Raw genomic sequence first — 20,624 nt, 5'->3', positions numbered from 1 at the left:
CTCCCCCCACTCTTCTCCCCCTCTCTCTCTAATCCAAATTATTTTTAAAATTACTTTTTCGCATAGATATTTCTCATATATACATTATTTATTTGTTTATTTTGGAATCAGGTCTTCATGTAGCCTAGCGTGGCCTCAAAGTATTTGTGTAACCAGGGATGACTTTGAACTGCTCCTCCTTCCTTCACCCCTTGAATTCTGGGGTTACAGACAAGCATCACCATGCCCAGTTTATACAGAGTTGGGGATTGGGCTCCATGTTAGACAAGCAATTACAAATGAGTACTCTAAATTCTCCGTTTAAAATGAAATCTGTATAACCTGAAAAGGTAGTGTTCCCTCCTACCCCCTGCTTTTTTTTTTCAAACTGCGTTCTTACTCTAGCTGTATCTGATTTTGGGTGCCGAAGTGACTTCTGCTTCATTGGAGCGACTTATTTCAAAACCGGTTAGTTTAGTTAATTTGTGACTTGAATGACTTTGCAGAAAAGTTGAAAGTCGAGTGTTTTATATGGAATTCAAAAAAGGTTTTAAAATTCCTAAAAAGATTGATTCAGCCAATGTGGTCCTCGTGGGGAGAAAAACAAGCCCCTCTGTCCAGAAATTGCATTTATATGCAACAAGTAAACAACTACTCTGTGCAACACATGAGAGACATTATATGGAAGACAGTGAAGGTGGGGCAAGAAGTGAGAGTCCCTGTGGGGACTAGGGAAGTGCTGCTGAAGACGAGGGTGGGGCAGAGAGCTCCTGGCGCAAAGCCTGAGGACCAGAGTGGGTTGGAGAGGTTGAAAAAGCCTTGAGAACTTTGTAAGGATTCTGTCTGATAAGAAGTGCCTTCCCACAGCAGCTAGAATTACATTATTAAAATTGGAGTGACTGGGGCTGGAGAGATGGCTCAGTGGTTAAGAGCCCTGGCTGCTCTTCCAGAGGCCCCAGGTTCAATTCCCAGCACCCACATGGCATTCCACGACTATCTGTACTTTTCTTCCAAGGTATCCGGTGCCCTCATAAAGACAGATCTGCAGACAAAGCACCAATGTACACAAAACAAAAAGAAAAGAAAGTATTAAAAAACAAAAACAAATTTGAGTAGCTGTAGGAAGATAAGGCTGGAAGCTGGAAGAGCAGTAATGAGGCTGTCGGAGACGGCCTGTTGGGAATGGCTGCTGCTTGGGCCAGGTTGTTGGCAGAGGAAGGGTGAGAGTAACTCATTTCTGCAAATTCTTTGAAGGGAGAGTAAGAGTGTCTCAGCATCAACACCAGAGAACTTGCTTATAGCTGAGCTCTTGAAAGTGTAGTAGAAGCGTTTCCCTGTCTTCCTAGTGCTTACCTCTGACTTGAAAAAAAATTATAAAAAATTAGTTTATATGTTTGCTGACTTTGATCTCAGCTTAGTTGACTTGCTAGTAGTAATTTACTACTGACCAGGCTGAGTATCAGCATAGCATTGCAGAAGTGCTGTCGTTGCTGCCTGTGCTGAGGGTGGGTAGAATTCCATCGCAGTTGAATTTGCCATTCGTGACGTTCTTAGTGAAGACATTTGACTTTGCTCCTAAGATGAGGAGGTCTTTTCCCCTCCCCCTTTTGGCATAGTCTCATATATCTGAGTCTGGCCTCAGATTTACTGTGTAGTTGTGGATGGATGACTTTGAACCTCTGATTCTCTTACCTTTACCTCCCCAGTGCTGGGATCACAGACATTACCAACCATACTTTGCTTTTGCTGTGTTAGGGATTGAACCCAGAGCTAGACAAACACTTCAACTGAGCTACATCTCCAACCCAAGGTCTCCCTTTTTTAATAGTTACATTTTAGTTTAGTTTATTTGGAGAGACAAGACTCACTCATGGGAGACAGGAAAACTTGCCTGAATTGGTTCTTTTTCTTTTTACTATGTGGTCCTGGGTATGGAAATCAGGTTGTCAGACTTAGAGACAAGCATATTTACTTGCTGAGCCATCTTGTGAGCCCTTCTTAAGGTGCTCGGTGTTAAGATGCTGGTGTTTATGCATTTTCACTGAACAGAGTGCCCAGGAACCCATAGGTGGCAGGCGGGAGGCCTGGGTCTCCTGAGAAAGTCTCCTGCTTGTTTGCTGCCATCCCACTCGTTGAGTAGGTAAGAGGTTAACTGTGTCGGCTGTATTCTGTTTTAAGAGCAACTTACCAGGAAAAGATTACCTAACTTTTTCCTTTCAGATATAGATTAAAAATTATTTCCAGTGTGTTCTAGGATTATCCATTAGATATAGATGTGTGAACACGGGACTCAGGCTCAGCCAGTGTTAAAGTCGTTATGCAGTAGGTAATGTTGAGACATTTTTAGCACAGATATGTATGCATGTAGAGGTGTTGGTGTGTTGATGTAGTAAATTTAAACATTTGTGCCTTTAACATCTTAAAGGTTTGGCTAATTTTAATTTCCAGTATATGCCTAGGACTTAATTTAAATTGACATCTTCTGAAAAGGCAAGTTGTCACAATTGATATGATCAATTTTGTTTTCTGTCTGTTAAAACCAGTCATATAGGGTTTTTTTTTCCTATTCTCCCACATTTCTAAGGGGAAAAAAGATTCCTTGGGTTATGGGATGCCTCTTCCCCACTCACCATGGGAGGAATGCAGTTTCTGTCAAGATTTGGGACTCCAAATAGTACAGGGTATACCGCATTCTTGTTTTAAGTATATAAATCATTTTGGCAGTTGTTGTTTTTTTTTTTTTAATGGATCTGTCCTAATTAAAAACAAAAACTTAAGCTTATATATATATATCTTTTCATCTTTTCTGGGCAGAGAGGCAGATGAAGGCTGTAAAAAACCTTTAGAAAGATTGCTGAACATCTGGCAAGAACGAAGTGTGTATGGCGGCGAGTTCATACAGCAGCTGAAGCTGTCTATGGAGGACTCCAAGAGCCCTCCCCCCAAAGGTAGAAACATCACCACATGTTTACAGCTCTTGGTCTTTGCTACTCCCAGTCCCACATGAAAAGCTGCAGTGGGGGCTGTTGTGGCTGCTGTGGTCCACCAGCCGCTTCTGACTCTTCAGAGCGAGATGATGCTGAGTGATGGTGAGAATTTAGACAGAGCTCGCAGTGGGCAGGCCTGGTTCTTGTGCTCATGCTGCCATGTTCTCACTCCCTCACTTCCTGTGTGGGTTTTTGGCCCTTCTTGCTCTTTCAGGAACTGTCCTCGCACAGGAAAAGGAATAACCAACTTCTTTAGAATTGTGGTTGACTAAGAAATACCTCGCCCTGACCATGACATTGTCCAAAGCAGGGCCTTGTATCATTCCCTTGCCCTTTTAGAACTTGACTTTATTAATAATAAATCTGGTTTTCTATCCTTTTATGATTGCCAACTTATTGTCTATATTGATTTTGATCTTTACTGAGCCTAGAGTATCCTTGGGAAGTATGTATGTGAATTTTAAAATTCTTAAGAGCCCATGTTATTTTTTCTCTAAAGAATAAATTGAAATGTTTGGTTTTTCTGTCTCTCGTTAGTTGTATGTTACTTCTAGTTGTCATCACCAGCTCCTAAGCTGTCGCTCTGATCTGACTCCACTTACACTTACTGCTAACGATCAGGTCAGTACTCACCATATTAAGGAGGCCTTCTGATGTGACTAGTCCACTTGGAGATTCTTTAGTCCGTGCCTTCACGATGTTCCTGGTTCATGGGCAGGCTGAGTTTCCAAGTGTCCCTCTGGACGCTTTGCTGGCTGCTTTTCTGCATCTGCTGCAGTTCTTCACAACACATCTTTGCACCCCTTTCACTTGTGGCAGTGTATTCCCAAGAATGCCACCCTGGCCCCCGTGTAGCTGTCCCCGCCTTGTTCTCTGGTGCTGTGCACACACCTCTGCTGTCGGACCCCTCAGGATCAGCATGAGTGACAATAACATGTCTTCAGCCCGTTACCTGTGTGCTCTTACAGTCTCTTCCAGCTCTAAAATTACCATGTACTTTACAGTACGCTGAAAGAGACTTTCTAAGAAAGTGCTTTCAGGCTTTGTGCCATTACTGTTTTACTTAGAAAACTGTTGTTTTACTTGCTTCTGAAAAGCTAGCTGTTTTCTGCCCTGGGTTCCAGCAGTGGCAGCACTGTGGCAGTGTTGGGAACGACTCCTTTGGAGTTGTGTGCTAGTGTCGGTTGTCTAAAGACTGTTTCCCTTCCCCTTCATCCTGTAGAGACAGACACTCAGTAGCTCCCTGGGTGTGTAAGTCACACAGCTCACTCCTGTGTTCTCCGGAGCTGGATGATCAAACTCGTTTATTACCTTCCTTTCAAACACCCTTGACTTCCCCAGAGGCTCATTTCCAAATTTGAATAGTTGTTCACATTGCAGTATTGATTCATGGGTAATTCATTATATTTGGGTAACTCATAGAGTTTGCCTTTACTTTCTTTTGGAACTTTTTAAAAGTTTTTTGTTTATTTTTATTTACTAAATTTTTAATTATGTATGTATGGATTGGAGTTAGAGACAGCTGTAAACTGTCATGTAGATAAAGGGAACAGAACTTGGGTCCTCTGCAAGAACAGCCAGTGCTCTTAACCATTGAGCCAACTCTTCAGGGCCACAGTAGTGTAAATTTTATATTCATATTTTATTTAAAAATTTTATTTTGATCTTATATTCATATCCTGGTGGCCACTCCTTTCACATGGCACTTTTATGCTGTAGTGGCTGAGTGTGTGTGGGTTATACCACATGCCACACATTAAGCAGCTACTGTGCACTGAGTACTATTGGATATTTCATATGTAAACCATATGCTAGTGGGTTTTCCACTTAACAATATATCATCTTTGCTTTGCAAGACTATAAAATGATCATGTAAATCAAAACTATGCAAAAAGAATTTAATGATCCATGTAGAAAATTTCAGTTCTCTGCCCCTTTTTTATCAGTTATAACACTAACTACAAATGTATAGAGAAAAGAAAAAAACAGTAGAACTACCGGTGGCTTTTTCTAGGCACAGTGGCACATTCCTGCAGTCCCACGACTCAGGAGACAGAGGCAGGAGGATTGCTAGTTTAATACCAGCCTGGGCTACACAGGAATTTGAAGACAGCTTGAGCTGCATAACAAGACCCTGTCTCAGCCAGGCGGTGGTAGTGCACACCTTTAATCCCAGCACCCAGGAGGCAGAGGCAGGTAGATGTCTATGAATTCGAGGCCAGCCTTTTCTTCAAGAGTGAAGTACAGGACAGACTCCAAAGCTACACAGAGAAACCCTGCCTTGAAAAAACAAAACAAAAGAAAACCCTGTCTCAATAGACCATTGTCCCTGATGAAACTTAACAACAGAGGGCCTGCCTACAAGGGTAAGACCCTAAATTTCATTCTTAGAACTAGAGTAAAACAGAAAGTAGAAATATTGAAACAAAGTAACTTTCATTGCAACAAGTGTATCAAAAATAGTTTGAACAGTCTCTCAGTGTTTTGAAACTGGGAATTTTTCTTTTTAATATTTTTTTGAAGGCTGGGTATTAGACAGGGGACTTCATGTGTGTCAGGTAAGTGTCCTGTCAGTGAGTTAACATCCTCTGGCCTTTTTACTTTTTTATTTTTTTAAGGAAAGGAAGATTTATTTTGTTTATAGTTTCTAAGTATTTGTTTCATAGTAGCTTTGTTATTTAATTTGACAGAGTATCACTAAAGCAGCAATATGTGGAGGAGGAAGCTTTCTTTTTTTTTTCTTTAATTTTATTGATTTTTTTATTGAGCTCTACATTTTTCTCTGCTCCTCTCCCTGCCTCTCCCTTTCCCTTTTTACTTTATTTTGAGTCAGGGTTGTGCTGTGTACTCCTGGCTGGCCTTGAACTCTTCCATACCTGTCTCTGCCTCTGCTCAGTTGAGGCTGCAGGTGTTTATCACTAGACACATCCTGAAAGTTGCTTTAGTGTGAAGTGTTTTTGTGGGGTCACTTCTTCCACCATCATCCTTTATTTTTGCTGCTAAGTTGGTATCACCAGGCCCCTCTGTGCAGCGTTAGCCTTACCGCATCACCAGGCCCCTCTGTGCAGGGTTAGCCTTACCGCATCACCAGGCCCCTCTGTGCAGTGTTAGCCTCACTGCATCACTAGGCCCCTCTGTGCAGTGTTAGCCTCACTGCATCACTAGGCCCCTCTGTGCAGCATCGCCCTTAGTCAAGTACTTACTTCTCAGCTCCTCTTAGTGCTATTCAGATTCAGTTCCACCATGGCTTTAGTTGCAGCTTCTTTGTTGTGCTTTCATTTTTATGGTCAATTCTCTATTGGAATTTTTATGAAATGTGATATGCATCTGTCAAATGGGATGACACATATTCCACTCCCCTGTCTTGTGGGCTGAGGATGCAGTGCACAGTGACTTCACTGACAGACATTGCGAAAAGGAAGTGATTGGTTATCGATTGTGATTTGGGGACTGAACTATTAGAAAAATCACTTCATCCCAGTATTCAGTTAATACACCTGACCATGAGACCCGAAGTGTGCTGCTGGGAACTGGTGTCATTTCACTAAACTGAGAGCTGTTCTCCATAGTAGCGTTATGTGAAACAGGGACGGCCTTCATCATAAATGTGGCCAGCTATTTTCTCACTTCCATCCATAAAACAAAACTATAAGAAAAAAAAATACAATACATACTCCTGACTGGTCTTTCTGTCTAACATAACTAATAAATGTGTAAGATAGAAAATAGGAGCCACATCCTTGGTTACAGAGGAGACTTAAGTGAGCATGTGTGCACCTTCCTGGTGAGTTACATACAAGTTCCGAGGTGGGTGCCTGGTACCCCCCCCCCTTTGACAGATAAAAGTACTTGTGCTTAGTTGTTTGTGTATAGTGGAAAGACTTATGGGCTTGGGTGTTGTGCCAGGGAGTTGTTTAACCTCCCTGAGTCTTTTTCTCCTTGTAATAGAATGTTCTATCAGAGTTGTTGGAAAGACGAAAGGAAAGAAAACCATTGCAATGCTCTGCACATATTTGGTGTCCAATATTTCTTTTAAACGTAGATTTATCATTTAGATTTATTTCCCCAGTTGTTTGTGCTTGTTTTGTGTTGCCCTGTATGATGCAATAAGAATGATTTTAGAATTAACACATCTATCATAATCATGTAAAAGCACAGGGGACAGATAATAAAGAATGTAACTTGCCAGCTTCAAAAGTAGTTAATTCTAGAATGAAAACTTAAGTAATTTCTTCCAGTAGTATCAATCATGTTTCTCAGTAATAGTTGGCTTTTATTTTACAGTAAAATTAGGTTTATTCTGGTCTTAAAGAAAGAGTTGAAAGGGTATTTGTACTTGAAATCTTTGATAGTTTTATTGGTGAATTTGTTCCTCCTATTTATTTTCTAAAATGATCTTTGAAAAGCATAAAACTGTTTCATGTGCACTGTGTTCTCTGTCTCTCCCCGCCTCCCATACAAGTCTGTTTATTTCGATGTATTGCCTCATGCTTCTTACTATTTTACTGTTTACTTCTTTTAAAGGAAGGAAGGTTCTAACTATGGTAGCTTGGGACATACCAGTTTTAGCCGCTTTCCAGTAGTTTCTTGGATTCAAAGAATAGATCTGAGATGACAGACTGGGAACTTTTTTGTCTCTTCAGTAACATAAGGAATTGCACCAATTTAAAAGAACTAGCAAGAAAGTTAGCATGAAGCCATCTCTGAAACTGAACACCCCACCCTCTCCCCCAGTTTTACCTGTGGTCATTTAACAGGGCACTGGATGCTTATGCAGGTCACGCAGCTCACATCTGTCATGTATTTTCCTAGCAACAGAAGAGAAGAAGTCTCTGAAACGAACTTTTCAGCAGATACAAGAGGAGGAGGATGATGACTACCCCGGAAGTTACTCTCCCCAAGATCCTTCTGCAGGCCCCCTCTTGGTATGTGACCCAGTGACTCCAGGTGACCTCTAATTGAAGATCATGACCACGAGGTGGCGCTTGTTATCAGTAGTGTAGCTTGTCAAAGGGCAGCAGCTACAATAGCCCACCCAGACACAGCTCACCAGACATCTGACTTTTTATACCATGACTTTACAATGGGTTTTTGTTTTATAAAGTGTTTGGAATTGGTTTTATCTTCTAAAAGTGAAAAGTATTCTTTAAAAGCAGATTTATATGGTATGATAAAGATGTTTTGAAGCACTTTGCTGTGCCTTTTGCTAATAGCATTCTTGTTTATAAGCAAACAACTTATTACTATCTAAGGACAGTCTTGTAACTGCCGATAATAAATTTGCTTCACTATAGCCTCTGTTATAAGTATTGCAACAGGGAGTTAGTATTTAAGGGTGCATTTGCCTTAGATAACCCCTTATGAAACAAGTTTGATCTGGTTCATCTGTTTATCATCAAAACAATAAGCCGCCAAAAACAGATTAAATAGTATTTAAGTAATTTGCCAAGTATCTTAATTTGAATTCAGATCTGTCATAATTCAGAGTTCATGTCCCTTTTTTTGTTTGTTTTGTTTTTAATGTTTTGAGATAAGAGTCTTACTTTTGATGCTAGCTGACCTTAAACTTGATGTTTTCCTCTTATAGCAGATTTCACCTGTGAAACTAGCTCTAGGGAGTCCGAGGCACGAGAACCATGAGTGTGAGGCCATCCTGGCTATATAGTGAGGCCCTTTAAAAAAAAAAAAATCAATGTTCCTGCCTCAGCTTCCCTGGTCCTGGAATGACAAGTGCATGCCACCATACTTGTCTGTCCATGTCCTGTTTGTTGAATGTGACTGCCTCATCTTAACTGTATTCTGCATTTCTGCATGGACATGGTCAGGACATAGATAACTAGGAAGTATGTGTGTGTTGTGTGATGTTAAAGCTACGGATTAGACAGGATTAGATAATAGCAATGGTAGGTCATATCTTTGCATCTAAAAACTTTAAAGGGGAGGAGCTTGGATTATCAGCTTTCAGAGTAATCTAACTATTGCCTGCATAGCCAGCTGTTCTTGGGTCGTTGTGCTCGGCTACTTATTAGCATTCTGTGTTTTCTCATGGCTTGGTAAAGCCCCTTTGGTAGATGCAGAATATGCTTTTCTTATTTTTAACACCTAATGAGTTAATTCATTTCACATTTTAATATTGGCAGTGATCTTAACTTTGTAAGGCAAACTCTAGAAAAATGTAATCAGCCAACACACAGATGTTCAACATCTGGTATTTAGGTCTTTTTTCTATATTATAGATTGTTTTATACTATAAACAATACTTTATTTGAAATTAAGCAGCATGAACTAGAGTCCATATTCTTAAGTTGCCAAAAATATGCTCTTTAATTAAAAAATATTCTATAGAGGTTTATTTATGTTTTGTAGACTTAGAACAATTAACTAACTTTATGTCTTTTAGAATTCATATCTTTCCAACCACAAATTCCTGGTACTAAGAACAGTTGTTTGTGTGACTTTTGACCTGTTTTTTAATGCTAAGAATGATCGTTTTTATAATTTGTTTTTAGCTAATTTTCTTTAGCTCCATTATATCTTAATGGGTTATATATTTGTCTTTGCCCTTTATAGACTGAGGAGCTAATCAAAGCATTACAGGATCTGGAAAATGCCGCTTCGGGAGATGCTACTGTTCGGCAGAAGATTGCTTCCCTGCCCCAGGAAGTGCAGGATGTGTCGCTGCTGGAAAAAATAACAGGTGAGAGGTCATTCAGATGAAAGAGGAAAGAGGAGCCTTCTGTAGTCATGCTGTATCCTAGGCAGAGACTTTCTGTGATGGTGGGTGCTCTGCCATGTTGGCATGTAAAGCCATTCAGCATGCTAAAGGAGGAAGTTCTTGGAGGGACTGGACAGGTAGCTCCACATTCAGAGTACTTCCTGCTTCTGCAGGGGACCTGGGTTTCATTTCAGACACCTGCCTTGGGCGGCTATAATACCTTTAACTCAGGACATCTGATGTACTCTTTTGACCTCCATGGACACTCACACACATATGGCATACTTGCATGCATTCATACATATAAATAAAAATAATACAAATAAATTTTGGGGTTGGAGAGATGGCTCAGTGGTTAAAAGTTCTTACTGCCCTTTCATAGGACCTGGGTCTGTTCCTAGCACCCACATGGTGGCACAGCTGCCTGTAACTCCAGTTCCAGGGGATCTGATGCTGTTTTCTGACCTCTTTTGGCATCAGACACACAAGTGATGTACTTAGACACATGTAGACAAACACTCATACAAATAAAAAGCAAAAATCCTAAATAAATAAATAATTAAAAATAGATCACAACAAAAATCTTTTGAAACAGAATGTGAATAGTGATCTGAATAGTTACAGCAGAAATGCTGGAGTGTCACAGCCAGCTACTCTCTGAATAAGATCCGCTGACAGCATGGTACCAATTTTGTATGTGTAGGGCAGAGGAAGCCAGGAAAGGATAGGCTATGAACTCAGAACCTTTGCTAAGAGGAAGGAAGTGTGTGATACACAGCTGCGTTGTTTAATGCAGTACACACTAACACGCTGGGAGGTGGTTCAGTGCCATGCAGGTGTTGAGCTCCTCCCGGTCATTCCTGGGTAAACAGAGGCGTTGACACTGTTCTTGCTTTCTGCACAAGCAGTTGAAGAAGGGAGTGAAGTACGAGCTAATCTTTTAAAAAGCATGTTCTGTGCCTGGCACTCTATGCCTTGTGATAATCTTTGAAGAATTGTATTCTCATATATAAGAAAGGATTGAGACTTTGCAAAGTTAGACATCTTGGCCAAAATCACATATGCAGTGAATTTGGGGATTTCAACCTAGGCTTCAAATTAAATGGTCTTTTCATTGCAAAAGTTCAATACTTTTATCCCATTCTCTCCAGGTCATTTCCCTTCCAGCCCCTTGAGCTGGCTGCTTCCCTGACTTCCTTCATGCTCACCTGAAAGAAGTTAAAGTTCCTGAGGCAGTAACTTCCTTCAGTTGGCATATCTGTAAGGTTCACCGTATAGCAGGTGTTCCTGGTGTCGTGTCCATAGCTTTTCACGGATTAAATGTTAAGGAGGAGGCAGAGTTGGTGGGCAGTGAATCAGCAAGGAGATAAAGGTGATCAGGGAAAGCTTTCTGCTTTGGGAATCTTTGAGTCTCCCTTCCTTTGAGTCTGTATTCTCTCTTCTACCACCTCTGTGAAGCCTCTCCCATTCCCTTACTGAAAATGCTGGTCCTCTCCCTCCCAGTGCCCCACTTACTCCTTTGTAGTTCTGATCTTCAGCTGATAATACAGTACTATGTGTGACTTCCCTTCCTTCTAAGTAAGACCCACACTTAAAGGCAGAGGATGTTTCTTATCTTTTGTCCCTGGTATCTGAAAACCAAGGCACATGAGAAGTGCTCAGATACTTTCTGGGTGATTTGTAGTTGGCTTTTTCTTTGGGCTGCCAACTCAAAAATAATGATCTGGAGACTTATTAGTAATTATGAAAGCTTGGTCTTATCTTAGGCTTGTCCTTCTTTATTTTAATCTATGTTCTGTCAAGTGGCTCGTTTCATACTAACCATGCTGCTTCCCCTGTGTCTGGCTGGCAGCTCCGTCCTTTTTCCCAGAATCCTCTCTTCCTGGAAGTCCCACCTAATACCTTCCTAACTATTAGCCATTTAACTTTTTATTACACCAATCATAGCAAAACATTTTCACACAGTGTACAAATATCCCACAACAGTGATTGAAGGGTGTACACTGAGAATTTGTAAGGCTGATTGGGGTTAACTTCTTGACATTGGAAAGAGGGACTGGCTGCAGGGACTAAGCGCCTCCTGAGTTGCTGTTAAGGGGAGCAGGGAAGTGAGGTAAGAGCTGAGAAGTGCTAGCTGGTAGGGAGACAGCTACAGGTTTCTTCCTGTGCTGGTGGTTCTTAAGAAAAGAGAGAAATGGAGGAAGTAGGGAAGCTTGGGGACTGTCAGAAACTGAGTGTTTGAGTGAGTCAACCAGGAACGCAGGATTCCCGAGCCCAGGCAGAGGACTGGCCTCAGGAGGCGGCTCATTAAAGGCATGGGGAAGGCAGGCCAGAGCACAGCCGTCAGCCCCAGGCAAGATTTCCGCATTTGAACTGCAATTTCTTTTTTAAAATATATTCTCACATTCTTTTTTTTTTTTTTAAATATTTATTTATTTATTATGTATACAACATTCTGTCTGTGTGTATGTCTGCAGGCCAGAAGAGGGCACCAGACCTCATTACAGATGGTTGTAAGCCACCATGTGGTTGCCGGGAATTGAACTCAGGACCTTTGGAAGAGCAGGCAATGCTCTTAACCACTAAGCCATCTCTCCAGCTCCCTGAACTGCAATTTTTGTGTGACACCCACCTTTTAAATTGAAATTTTTTCCCATATGATACATATTGATCAATTTCCCCCCAGTCACCTCTTCCAGATCCTCTCCATTTCTCTACCCATCAACTCCACACCTTCTTTCTCTCTTTTGAAAACAAACAGACAAATAAAAGAACAAACCATAATTAAAAATAAAACACAAAAAGCATAAGAAACACATATATATGTATACACACATAAACAAAGCAGAAACAGAAAATCAGAAACAATATATATACATATGTGTATATATATGTATACATACATACAAACAAAAGACCAGTAGAGTGACTGTTGCTCATACAAAGTGTTACAGGTCAAGACCTCTCCAGTACCATTGAGTTAATTTTGTGTTGGCTATCTACTACTGGGCATGGAGCTGCCTCTAAATGTGCTTTGTGTGTCGGTGAGACTCCATTGGGAAAAACTAATCTTTCCCTTGCAGGTTTTTGACACTTGAGTTATAGATGAGGGCTGTTGTCCACTTCCACTCTCAGCACTGGTACCTCTTCTGGCTTGAACCTGTGCATGATGCCACAGTCTCTGAGTTCATGTGTGTTCAGTCCTGTTGTGTCCAGAAGATAACTGTTTCCTTGATTTCCTCCATCCCCACTGGCTCTTATAACCTCAAGGCTCCCTGAGCCCTAAGGGAAGGGGTTTGATGAAGACATCCCATTTAGGGCTGGGAGTTCCAAAGTCTCTCTCAGTACACTGTCCAGTTCACTGCAGGAAGAAGCTTCACTGATGATGGTTGAACAAGACACTGATCTGATTCCCAGCCAGTGTGGGTTGTATAACTCTTGAGTAATAAAAAGAGATCAGTAGTCAAGGATTGACACAACTGAAAGCAGCCGCTCAGGCTTGTTCACGGGCCGCACCACCAGTCTGTACTGTGTGGTCCCCTGCCCTCTGTCACAGGCCTTCTTCCCACCTTGTTTTGCTCACTCCTTCCCAAGTATGTGTTCTCTAGCCCACAGAGGGAGGAAAGCTTGATCTTTGGTGTCAGACCCAGATGGAGAGCACTCAGTAGTTCATTTCCTATTGTTCACAGAGGCAAGTAAGGACCAGATAGCTGTTCTGTGCTAGAAATTCCTTAATTTCATTGCCTCAAAGAATGCTGAGAGCTCCAGATTTGTGTCACTGAACTGTCTGTCTAGCTGCTGGAAGCTTTGATGCCCTTTTCTTCAAAACATCAACCTGCTATTTTCATCCCAAAGAAATTTTGTTTTTATTTATTTTTAATATTTATTTTATACTTGTGTGTGTGTGTGCGCCCACCTACATGAATTTATTTACATCACATATATGCAGGTGTGGAGATTGCATTGGATCCTCCAGAACTGTATGAGCTACCTGATATGGGTGCTGGGAACCAAATCCATGTTCTCTACAACAGCAATAAGTGCTCTTAACCCCTGAGCCGTCTCTCCAGCCCCCAGAAGACCTTTTAAAGCAAGATGCACACGTTTAAGCTTGTGCCACCATCATACAGGTGTAGCAGTTCTTGATGGATCTAAACCTCCTTTTGCCTCTGCTCACTTGCTACATCAGCCTTTCTTTAGCATTTCTTTCCAAGAATCCCTTTTCTTATGATTCAGGGCTTGTTCTTCTCCTCTCCCCAAAGCATGGGTGACAGGCCATTATTAGGATAGGAAATCAGTCTGGTCAATGGTGACCAATACTTTAAAAATACAACACAAAATATTTTGCACATTTAAGAAAAAGATGTTTGTTCCCTCCTTTCCTTTTTCTTTTTTTTTGGGGGGGGGTTGTTGTGGGGAACCTTGCTATGTAACCCAGACTTACGGAATTTATGGCAGTCCTCCTACAAGTGTGAGCTACCGTGCGTGGCATTGCTTATTTGTGATTTTATAAACTATTCCCACTGAGGGTTGTGCTCAGATACATTTGAGAGACCCTTCTTCTTTTTCAGGCTCTGTCTTTGGTGGACAGAGTCCTGCAGATCAGCGTCTGAGACCACATTCTGAGCCTCTCCTCCACACCCAAGATGTGAGTGCTCTCTGTTACTTCAGAACAGTGGGGAAAGTCTGCGGTAATAGAAGCAAAAGCACTCCGTCTTCTCACAGACAAGGGAAGCCATTTCACAGATGACCCTAAATATCTATATGCTGGTTTTGTCTGAAGAACTTTTGCTGGAAGCTCTTTTCAGCATGCCAGTTTTCCTGTCCCATCCAGTTGCCTCACTTCAGGCAGTTCAGAAATATGTCTTGTTGACAGAGTTGGCACCTTTGGAGTCTTGGCTAGCCAGCATTGTTGGTTCACAGGTTCTGGTTTATTCTTGGACTGTGTGACCCTTCTTTCAGGAATGTTTGCAATCATACCTATGTGATTTGTATGTTGTCTCTGTTTTCTCTCTTATTTGTACTCAGACAAAGAGGCAGCTGAACGTCTTTCAAAAACGGTAGATGAAGCATGTCTGTTACTAGCGGAATATAACGGGCGCCTGGCAGCTGAACTGGAAGACCGGCGCCAGCTGGCTCGGATGCTGGTGGAGTACACCCAGAACCAGAAAGAGGTTTTGTCAGAAAAAGAGAAAAAGCTAGAAGTGAGTACATTGCAGAGCAGACCCAAGCTGCCTGAATTGCCTTCCTAAAGCCCATTTTATTCCTCAGTTAACCTTTTTTTTTTTTTTTTTTTTAATCTTTTGGAAACAAGTGAGATAGGAGCATCCATTGGATAACTGTAATTACTGGAGCCTAGTTCAGAGTTGAAGTCACATTTTTACGTGTCCAGGAAAGAAAATCTCCCACAGTGAAAACAGTGCCTTCAGTCACAGCATTTAGGATCTTTAATTGTTTCAACTTAGTGTTACAGTTGATAAATTAGGTCAGCAAACCGAAGGGCACTTAGCTGGTTATATTGGGAGCCTGCATTGTTCTGAGGTTTGTTTCTGACATATGTACGTTCTTGCCAGTAAGGCGCCTGCCTGCAAGCTCTTTCTGTACATAGTCTACAAGTTCAGTTTTTTATGTAGTCTGATTCTACTATGGGCAGGAACCCACTTTTCCTGTGTTGAGAGCATGTGGCTCAGTGTCTCCAGCAAAAAAAGGGTTTTGAGTCATTCCCTCACTATCTGCTTTTTAACTAAGCGTAGCTCCTTGTCCCTGGGGAGCAGAGCCAGCAGTGTGGCTGTTGGGGTTCAGCAGTTTCTTCTCTCTATGTTTCTAGGAAGAGAGTAGGGGTCTCTTCCTAGAGGAGAATACATCATAATGATTACAAGAAACACCCCATGAAGCCCCCTCAGTAGAAAAGGGAGTGGAAGGCTGCCTTTCTTCCACTAGGGAAAGTTCTCTGACACAGAGGGAGGGAGCGTTGAGCTAGCTCTAGTGGTTGTGGGGTATGTCATTCTGTGGTCAGCTGACTAGAGAGGGAGTGCCATATCCTTACTTGCAGTGACTATGGCAGCTGTAATAGCTAGAGGTGCTGGGGACTTCAAATGCCTAGCCAGCTTGTGAAAGATAGGAGACAGCTGAGCAGTGGTGTGGCTTTCCTGTAGATTCAGCACTGACCGGAACTCCTAAAGGAAACTTCATCAGCAGTAGCAGACGGCCATTTATCTGATGCACTCATCTTTCACTGAGGAAGCATTTCAGCTCTGTATCTTGGGACTAATAAGAGATTGTAATTAATGATTCTGGTTGTAAGTCATCGTGCCATCTGTTGAACTGGCCCTTGGCGACACATTAAGGGCTTTCTCTGATCTGTCAGACGTTGATTATCACGAGCAGCTGTTGTTGGGTGGAATGTGGCAAGCCACCATAGAGGACAGTCTTTGAGAAGGAGACTGTTGGTAGAGGCTTTTAACTCTTTGTTCTGTCTCTGCCCCATCTGCAATTAGCTGTCTGTTTCATAGGGGGCCATTCTGCCTGCAGATAGCTTACCGGATGCCCAAAGAGGTTGTGAGGCACAGAGGTCAGAGTTCAGTCCATTCTGTAGCTTTGCAGCCCTGTTGTTGCTATTTCACAAAATATGGAATGGAATTGGAACCTAGCACTTGAGGATGGAGTAGGAAGACCCTGGTACTGCAAGGCAGTCAGAACTCAGGGTTTCTGTCCCAAACCATGTTAGCCAGCCAACTGGGCAGGACCATTGATTGCAAAAGTTAAATGAAGTAAAAAGCAAGTGACTAGATAAAATGTGAGAGGCTGATGGATGGCTTTAACTCTTCATCCGTGCTCGCTAAACAAATGAACAGTCGCTCTTCTGAATCTACAGTTTCTTCTAACCCCTTTATAATAGACAGGTCTTCATTCTGTTCTGACGGTGATGGTAATACCCAGTGTGTAGCTTGAGAGAATCTCAGTGCTGCAGTCCCTCCACCTTCCTTTCATAGTGCTTGGTTCTTAACATGCCAAATCAGAAGGCTGGGTAAATCTTGTCTGCAAACCTTTTGTTGCCTTCTGTGTGCAAATGCGCAGTTGATGGACTTGTGGACAAACAGGTGTTTTCTTGGGAGTCTTTCCCCATAGCTCAAATTTGTTAACACTTAAGTTTTTCCGTTTTTATTTGTTAATATTGTATTTTCTTTTAGATAGCAAACACCTCTCTTCTCTTTCTTTGAGAACTTTATGTTGGGTTCCTAATGGCTTTGAACTTCGAAGTGACAGAAGTTGCTCTGGTCAGAGTCCAGAGGGAAGGAGAACCCATTCTGACTCACCAAAGGAAACTGAGTTTCAAGGAAATCAGTCTAGTGTCAACAGTGTTGGTAAACGTAGAACCAAACAAGTTAAGACAGATGACAATTCTGGTTGTGGTTCAAGATAATCCCTCATGGGAAATAAAGCCTTTTTGTAAAAGGAAATGGCAATTGGAGGAGAGAAATATGTTTATTGAAGAAGAAGAGCAGCCAAATGCCTGAACAGGTGTGTGAAGGGAATAAAGTGTATGGACAGAGGAATGGAGACGCCGTGTGGAGCTGGGGTCTTGGTTACAGAGTCACCAGTCTGTACCTGTTCACTGATAGATGCATGCAAAGATGGGTAAGATGTTCCTCTTCAGGAGCAAGGGCTTTCCCTGATTCTAGAAGCCTACTTACTTATTTTCCTCAGTGACTTGTCCTCCAGGGAGAGAATTGCAGAAGCAGGGAGTTAAAGGGAACTGTGAGAAAGCTTAGAGAAAGGGGACTCTTCCAGCTCATTATGTCAGCACTGAAACAGACCAAGAAAAACTTATTAATAACACTAATTCAGTCAGATGTTTACTAAGGATGTATGCAAGGTATCAAATGCCTGAGCTGTTTTGGAGCACCGGACGCCTTCAGATGGTCCCCTGAAGTCTTTTGGACTCTATGCTCTTTGGCTGCTGTCATGCCACTAGGGATATATTTGTTCCTCAGAAAATGCTTGTTCTTTGACTCATTCCTCAGTGGAAGTGTCTTTTCCTATAAAGAGAGTTCTTGTTGCTAGGTTCCAGTAAGTGGTTTAACAGATGTGATCTATATTGGCTGTAGAGAAGCTGTTAGGGAAGGTTACTCTGGTCACCTACTATTGCTCTTGTGCACCTTTTCTTTGTCCTTTAAGTAGAATTAGGGCTCATTGAGAGATGATACATTTTAACCATTTTTATGGTTCAGAGTGTCATGGTTGACACTACTGTACCACTTTTCCCTTAAACTCCAAGCAAGGTTAAAGGAAAAACTAATGAAAATCTGTAATGCTTTGTGTCATGAACAGAGAAAACCTAGAAATAGAAAAGAAGGCTCTGGAAGAGACCAGTTTTACTAACAGCTCAGAGGCCAAGCTACACTGTGGGGCCTAAGCTAGCCTAACTCAAAAGGCGAAAGCCAAAGGCACCAGATCAGCTCTAGCTATCACTTCTCAGATCAAAGGAAACTTTGTTTCTTGCTGACAGTGGTGACTCTTAGCCCAAGCAACTGCTTAAAGCTCCCAAGCTTTAGTCTGAACAGGTCTGTTCAGAGTTCCTGTCTTGGCATTTTGGATGAAAAGTGGTGTGCTTATATTCATCAGAACCACCAGGGGGAGGAGGTGGAGGAGAGAAGCCACTTGTACAAACTTCCAAGAAAGAAAGAAAAAAACGAAAGGGTCAAGTGCCTGCAGTCTCACCTCCTGGTACAGCAGCTTCCTGCATTAAGTCATGGTGTGTCCATGGTCTAGGCTGAAAGGGGCTCTCCGTGGTGCACAAAGACCGCCAAACAGAGCTCCAGATGATCCCTAGCTACAGGTTTGTTTGTAGGTTGAGGTGGAATTTATGTAACATAAAGTTAAGTATTTTAAAGAGTCAACTTTTCAGTGACATGTAGTACTTCATAGCATAGAGCAGCTATCTGCTAACATTTTCATCACTGCCCTTACCCTCTCTGCCCCTGGGGATTTTATATACTCGTGTTTCTTTTAATTAGGTAATAAACTGAGGTTTATCCACAAAGTACCATGTACAAGTGCTTCATTCTTACTGAGGTTGAATGTTAGTGCAAATATTGATAATTATTGTAACAGTAATAGCTATTACATGGATCTGCCACAATTTGTTCGTAGGCATTTGAATCTGTTACTGTGAGTAGTGAATAATGCTGCTGTAGACAGTGATGTGCAAGTTCTTGTAGACATCTTTTCGTTTTTCTTGGGTGTGTAATATCTAGGATGGAGGTTGCTAGATCAAATGGTGAGTCTGTGTAACCTTTGACAGCCATCAAACTGTTTACCATAGCAGCTGTCCCAGTTTCTTTTTCTTTTTCTCCCTTCGAGATAGGGTTTTTCTGTATAGCCTTGGCTGTCCTGGAACTCGGTTTGTAGATCAGACTGGCCTCAAACTCAGAAATCCACCTGCCTCTGCCTCCTAGTTGCTGGGATTAAAGACGTGTGCCATCACTGCCTGGCATCAGCTGCCCATTTTCTGCTGCCACCACCAATGCATAGGTCTCAGTATCTTCATGTCCTTGACAATACTTACCACTTCTTTCTTCTATCCAGCACAGAGAATGTGAACTTGTACCTGTGGTGATTGATTTGTGTTTCCCAGAGGAGCAGTGGCAAAGAGCATCTTCACCTGCTTCGTGACATTTGTTGTACTTATTGGAAGCTTGTCTGTTCAAGTCCCTTTGTCCACTCTTAAGTTGGGCTATGTGCAGTTTGAGTCTTAAGCGTTCTTTATGTATTTGGATAGCTGTGCTCTTAGATAAGATTTGCAGATATTTTCTCCTATTCTGAAAGTTGTTTTCATTTTAATAAGCTCCAGTTTTACTCTTAATTTTTCCTTTTCTTGCCTTTCTTTTGGTGTTTTATCTAAGAACCCATTGTTTAATTCCAAGACATAAAGGTTTCTCACTTTGTTTTTTAGGAGCTTTAGTTTCTGAACTCTTACATTTAGACGGTCAACAATTCTGAGTTAGCTTTGTGTATGGTGTGAGGTAGGGAACCAACTCCTGTTGAAAAGACTGTTCCTTCCTGTAACTGAGTGTGTGACTGACACCTTTGTCAGAAACAGTTGGTACTAGCTTTACGCATTCTCAGTTGTGGGCCACTGGTCTCTGTGTCCCATTGGGACCTTGCTTTTGGCATGTAGCTCTGTAGGAAGTTTGAAAGGGAGATGCTTAAGTCTTCAATCCATTTTCTTCTTTTTTTTCTTTCCTCCCCCCCCCCCCGTGTTGTTTTGGGTAAAACCTCTTAAAATTCTATATGAATTTAAGAATTTCCCATCACTATTTCAATTTCTGCAAAAAAACAAAAGAAAGTCATTTGAATTTCACTAGCAGTTGCTTAATTCTTATTGGTGGTGGGATCTTGTTTTTTGATCCATGAACAAGAGCTATATGACCTTGCATTAAGCCTTCTTTAATCTCTGCCGCAGAATTTTAATAGGCATGCCACAGTGTCACTGATGTTTTTGGCACTGTAAAAGCCCTGTCTAGGACCATAAGTCTCGTTGACACAGATTGAGGGTACAAATGTCACTTCAGTAGCCAGTGGCACTTCCAGTCTCTAGAAGGCAGGCATATGTACCCTCAGCAAAGTTCCCAGGGTGTGGATATCTGTGTAACAGGATGTGGTATGATTTTGAAACTTAGACCTAGAGGGAGCTAGCCATAGGGCATGAATAGAATCCAGGGCACACACATCTCATAATTTTCCATTCAGATTTATAATGTTTGTTTTTGAAACTTTATTCCATGGGGGAATAAAACAACAGAAAGACATCTTACTCTTGTACAAGAGCAGCCAGAGTTGAGTCATTTAGACAATTCCCAAACATCTTCTTGTAACGCAGTGATATCTTATGCAGGGAAGTGACAGCAGCAGCAGGCAACATTCCAGAATGATCTGTGAGT

General features: G+C 41.7%; 1 protein-coding gene across 6 annotated transcripts in view; it reads left to right on the top strand.

Moving 5' to 3' along the window:
* Window positions 1-20,624, top strand: part of Rprd1b (regulation of nuclear pre-mRNA domain containing 1B) — a 45,851-nt gene that overhangs the window by 11,142 nt on the left and 14,085 nt on the right. For 2 of the 6 annotated variants that reach the window (XM_050150774.1, XM_050150768.1), the window contains exons 3-7: window positions 2,794-2,927; window positions 7,779-7,891; window positions 9,537-9,663; window positions 14,710-14,885; window positions 20,579-20,618. In XM_050150774.1, the coding sequence (XP_050006731.1) occupies window positions 2,794-2,927; window positions 7,779-7,891; window positions 9,537-9,663; window positions 14,710-14,885; window positions 20,579-20,618 (590 nt within the window). The remainder of the gene's footprint in view (window positions 1-2,793; window positions 2,928-7,778; window positions 7,892-9,536; window positions 9,664-14,709; window positions 14,886-20,578; window positions 20,619-20,624) is intronic. The other 4 variants (XM_050150770.1, XM_050150772.1, XM_050150769.1 and 1 more) reach the window with 3 other exon arrangements.

Source organism: Alexandromys fortis, unplaced genomic scaffold (genome assembly GCF_014885135.2).
Source record: "Alexandromys fortis isolate MF-2015 unplaced genomic scaffold, M_Fortis_MF-2015_v1.1 scaffold_27, whole genome shotgun sequence".
Taxonomy (NCBI): domain Eukaryota; kingdom Metazoa; phylum Chordata; class Mammalia; order Rodentia; family Cricetidae; genus Alexandromys; species Alexandromys fortis.
The sequence above is the reverse complement of the archived record's forward strand: the minus strand, read 5'-3'. Positions and strand labels throughout refer to the sequence as shown.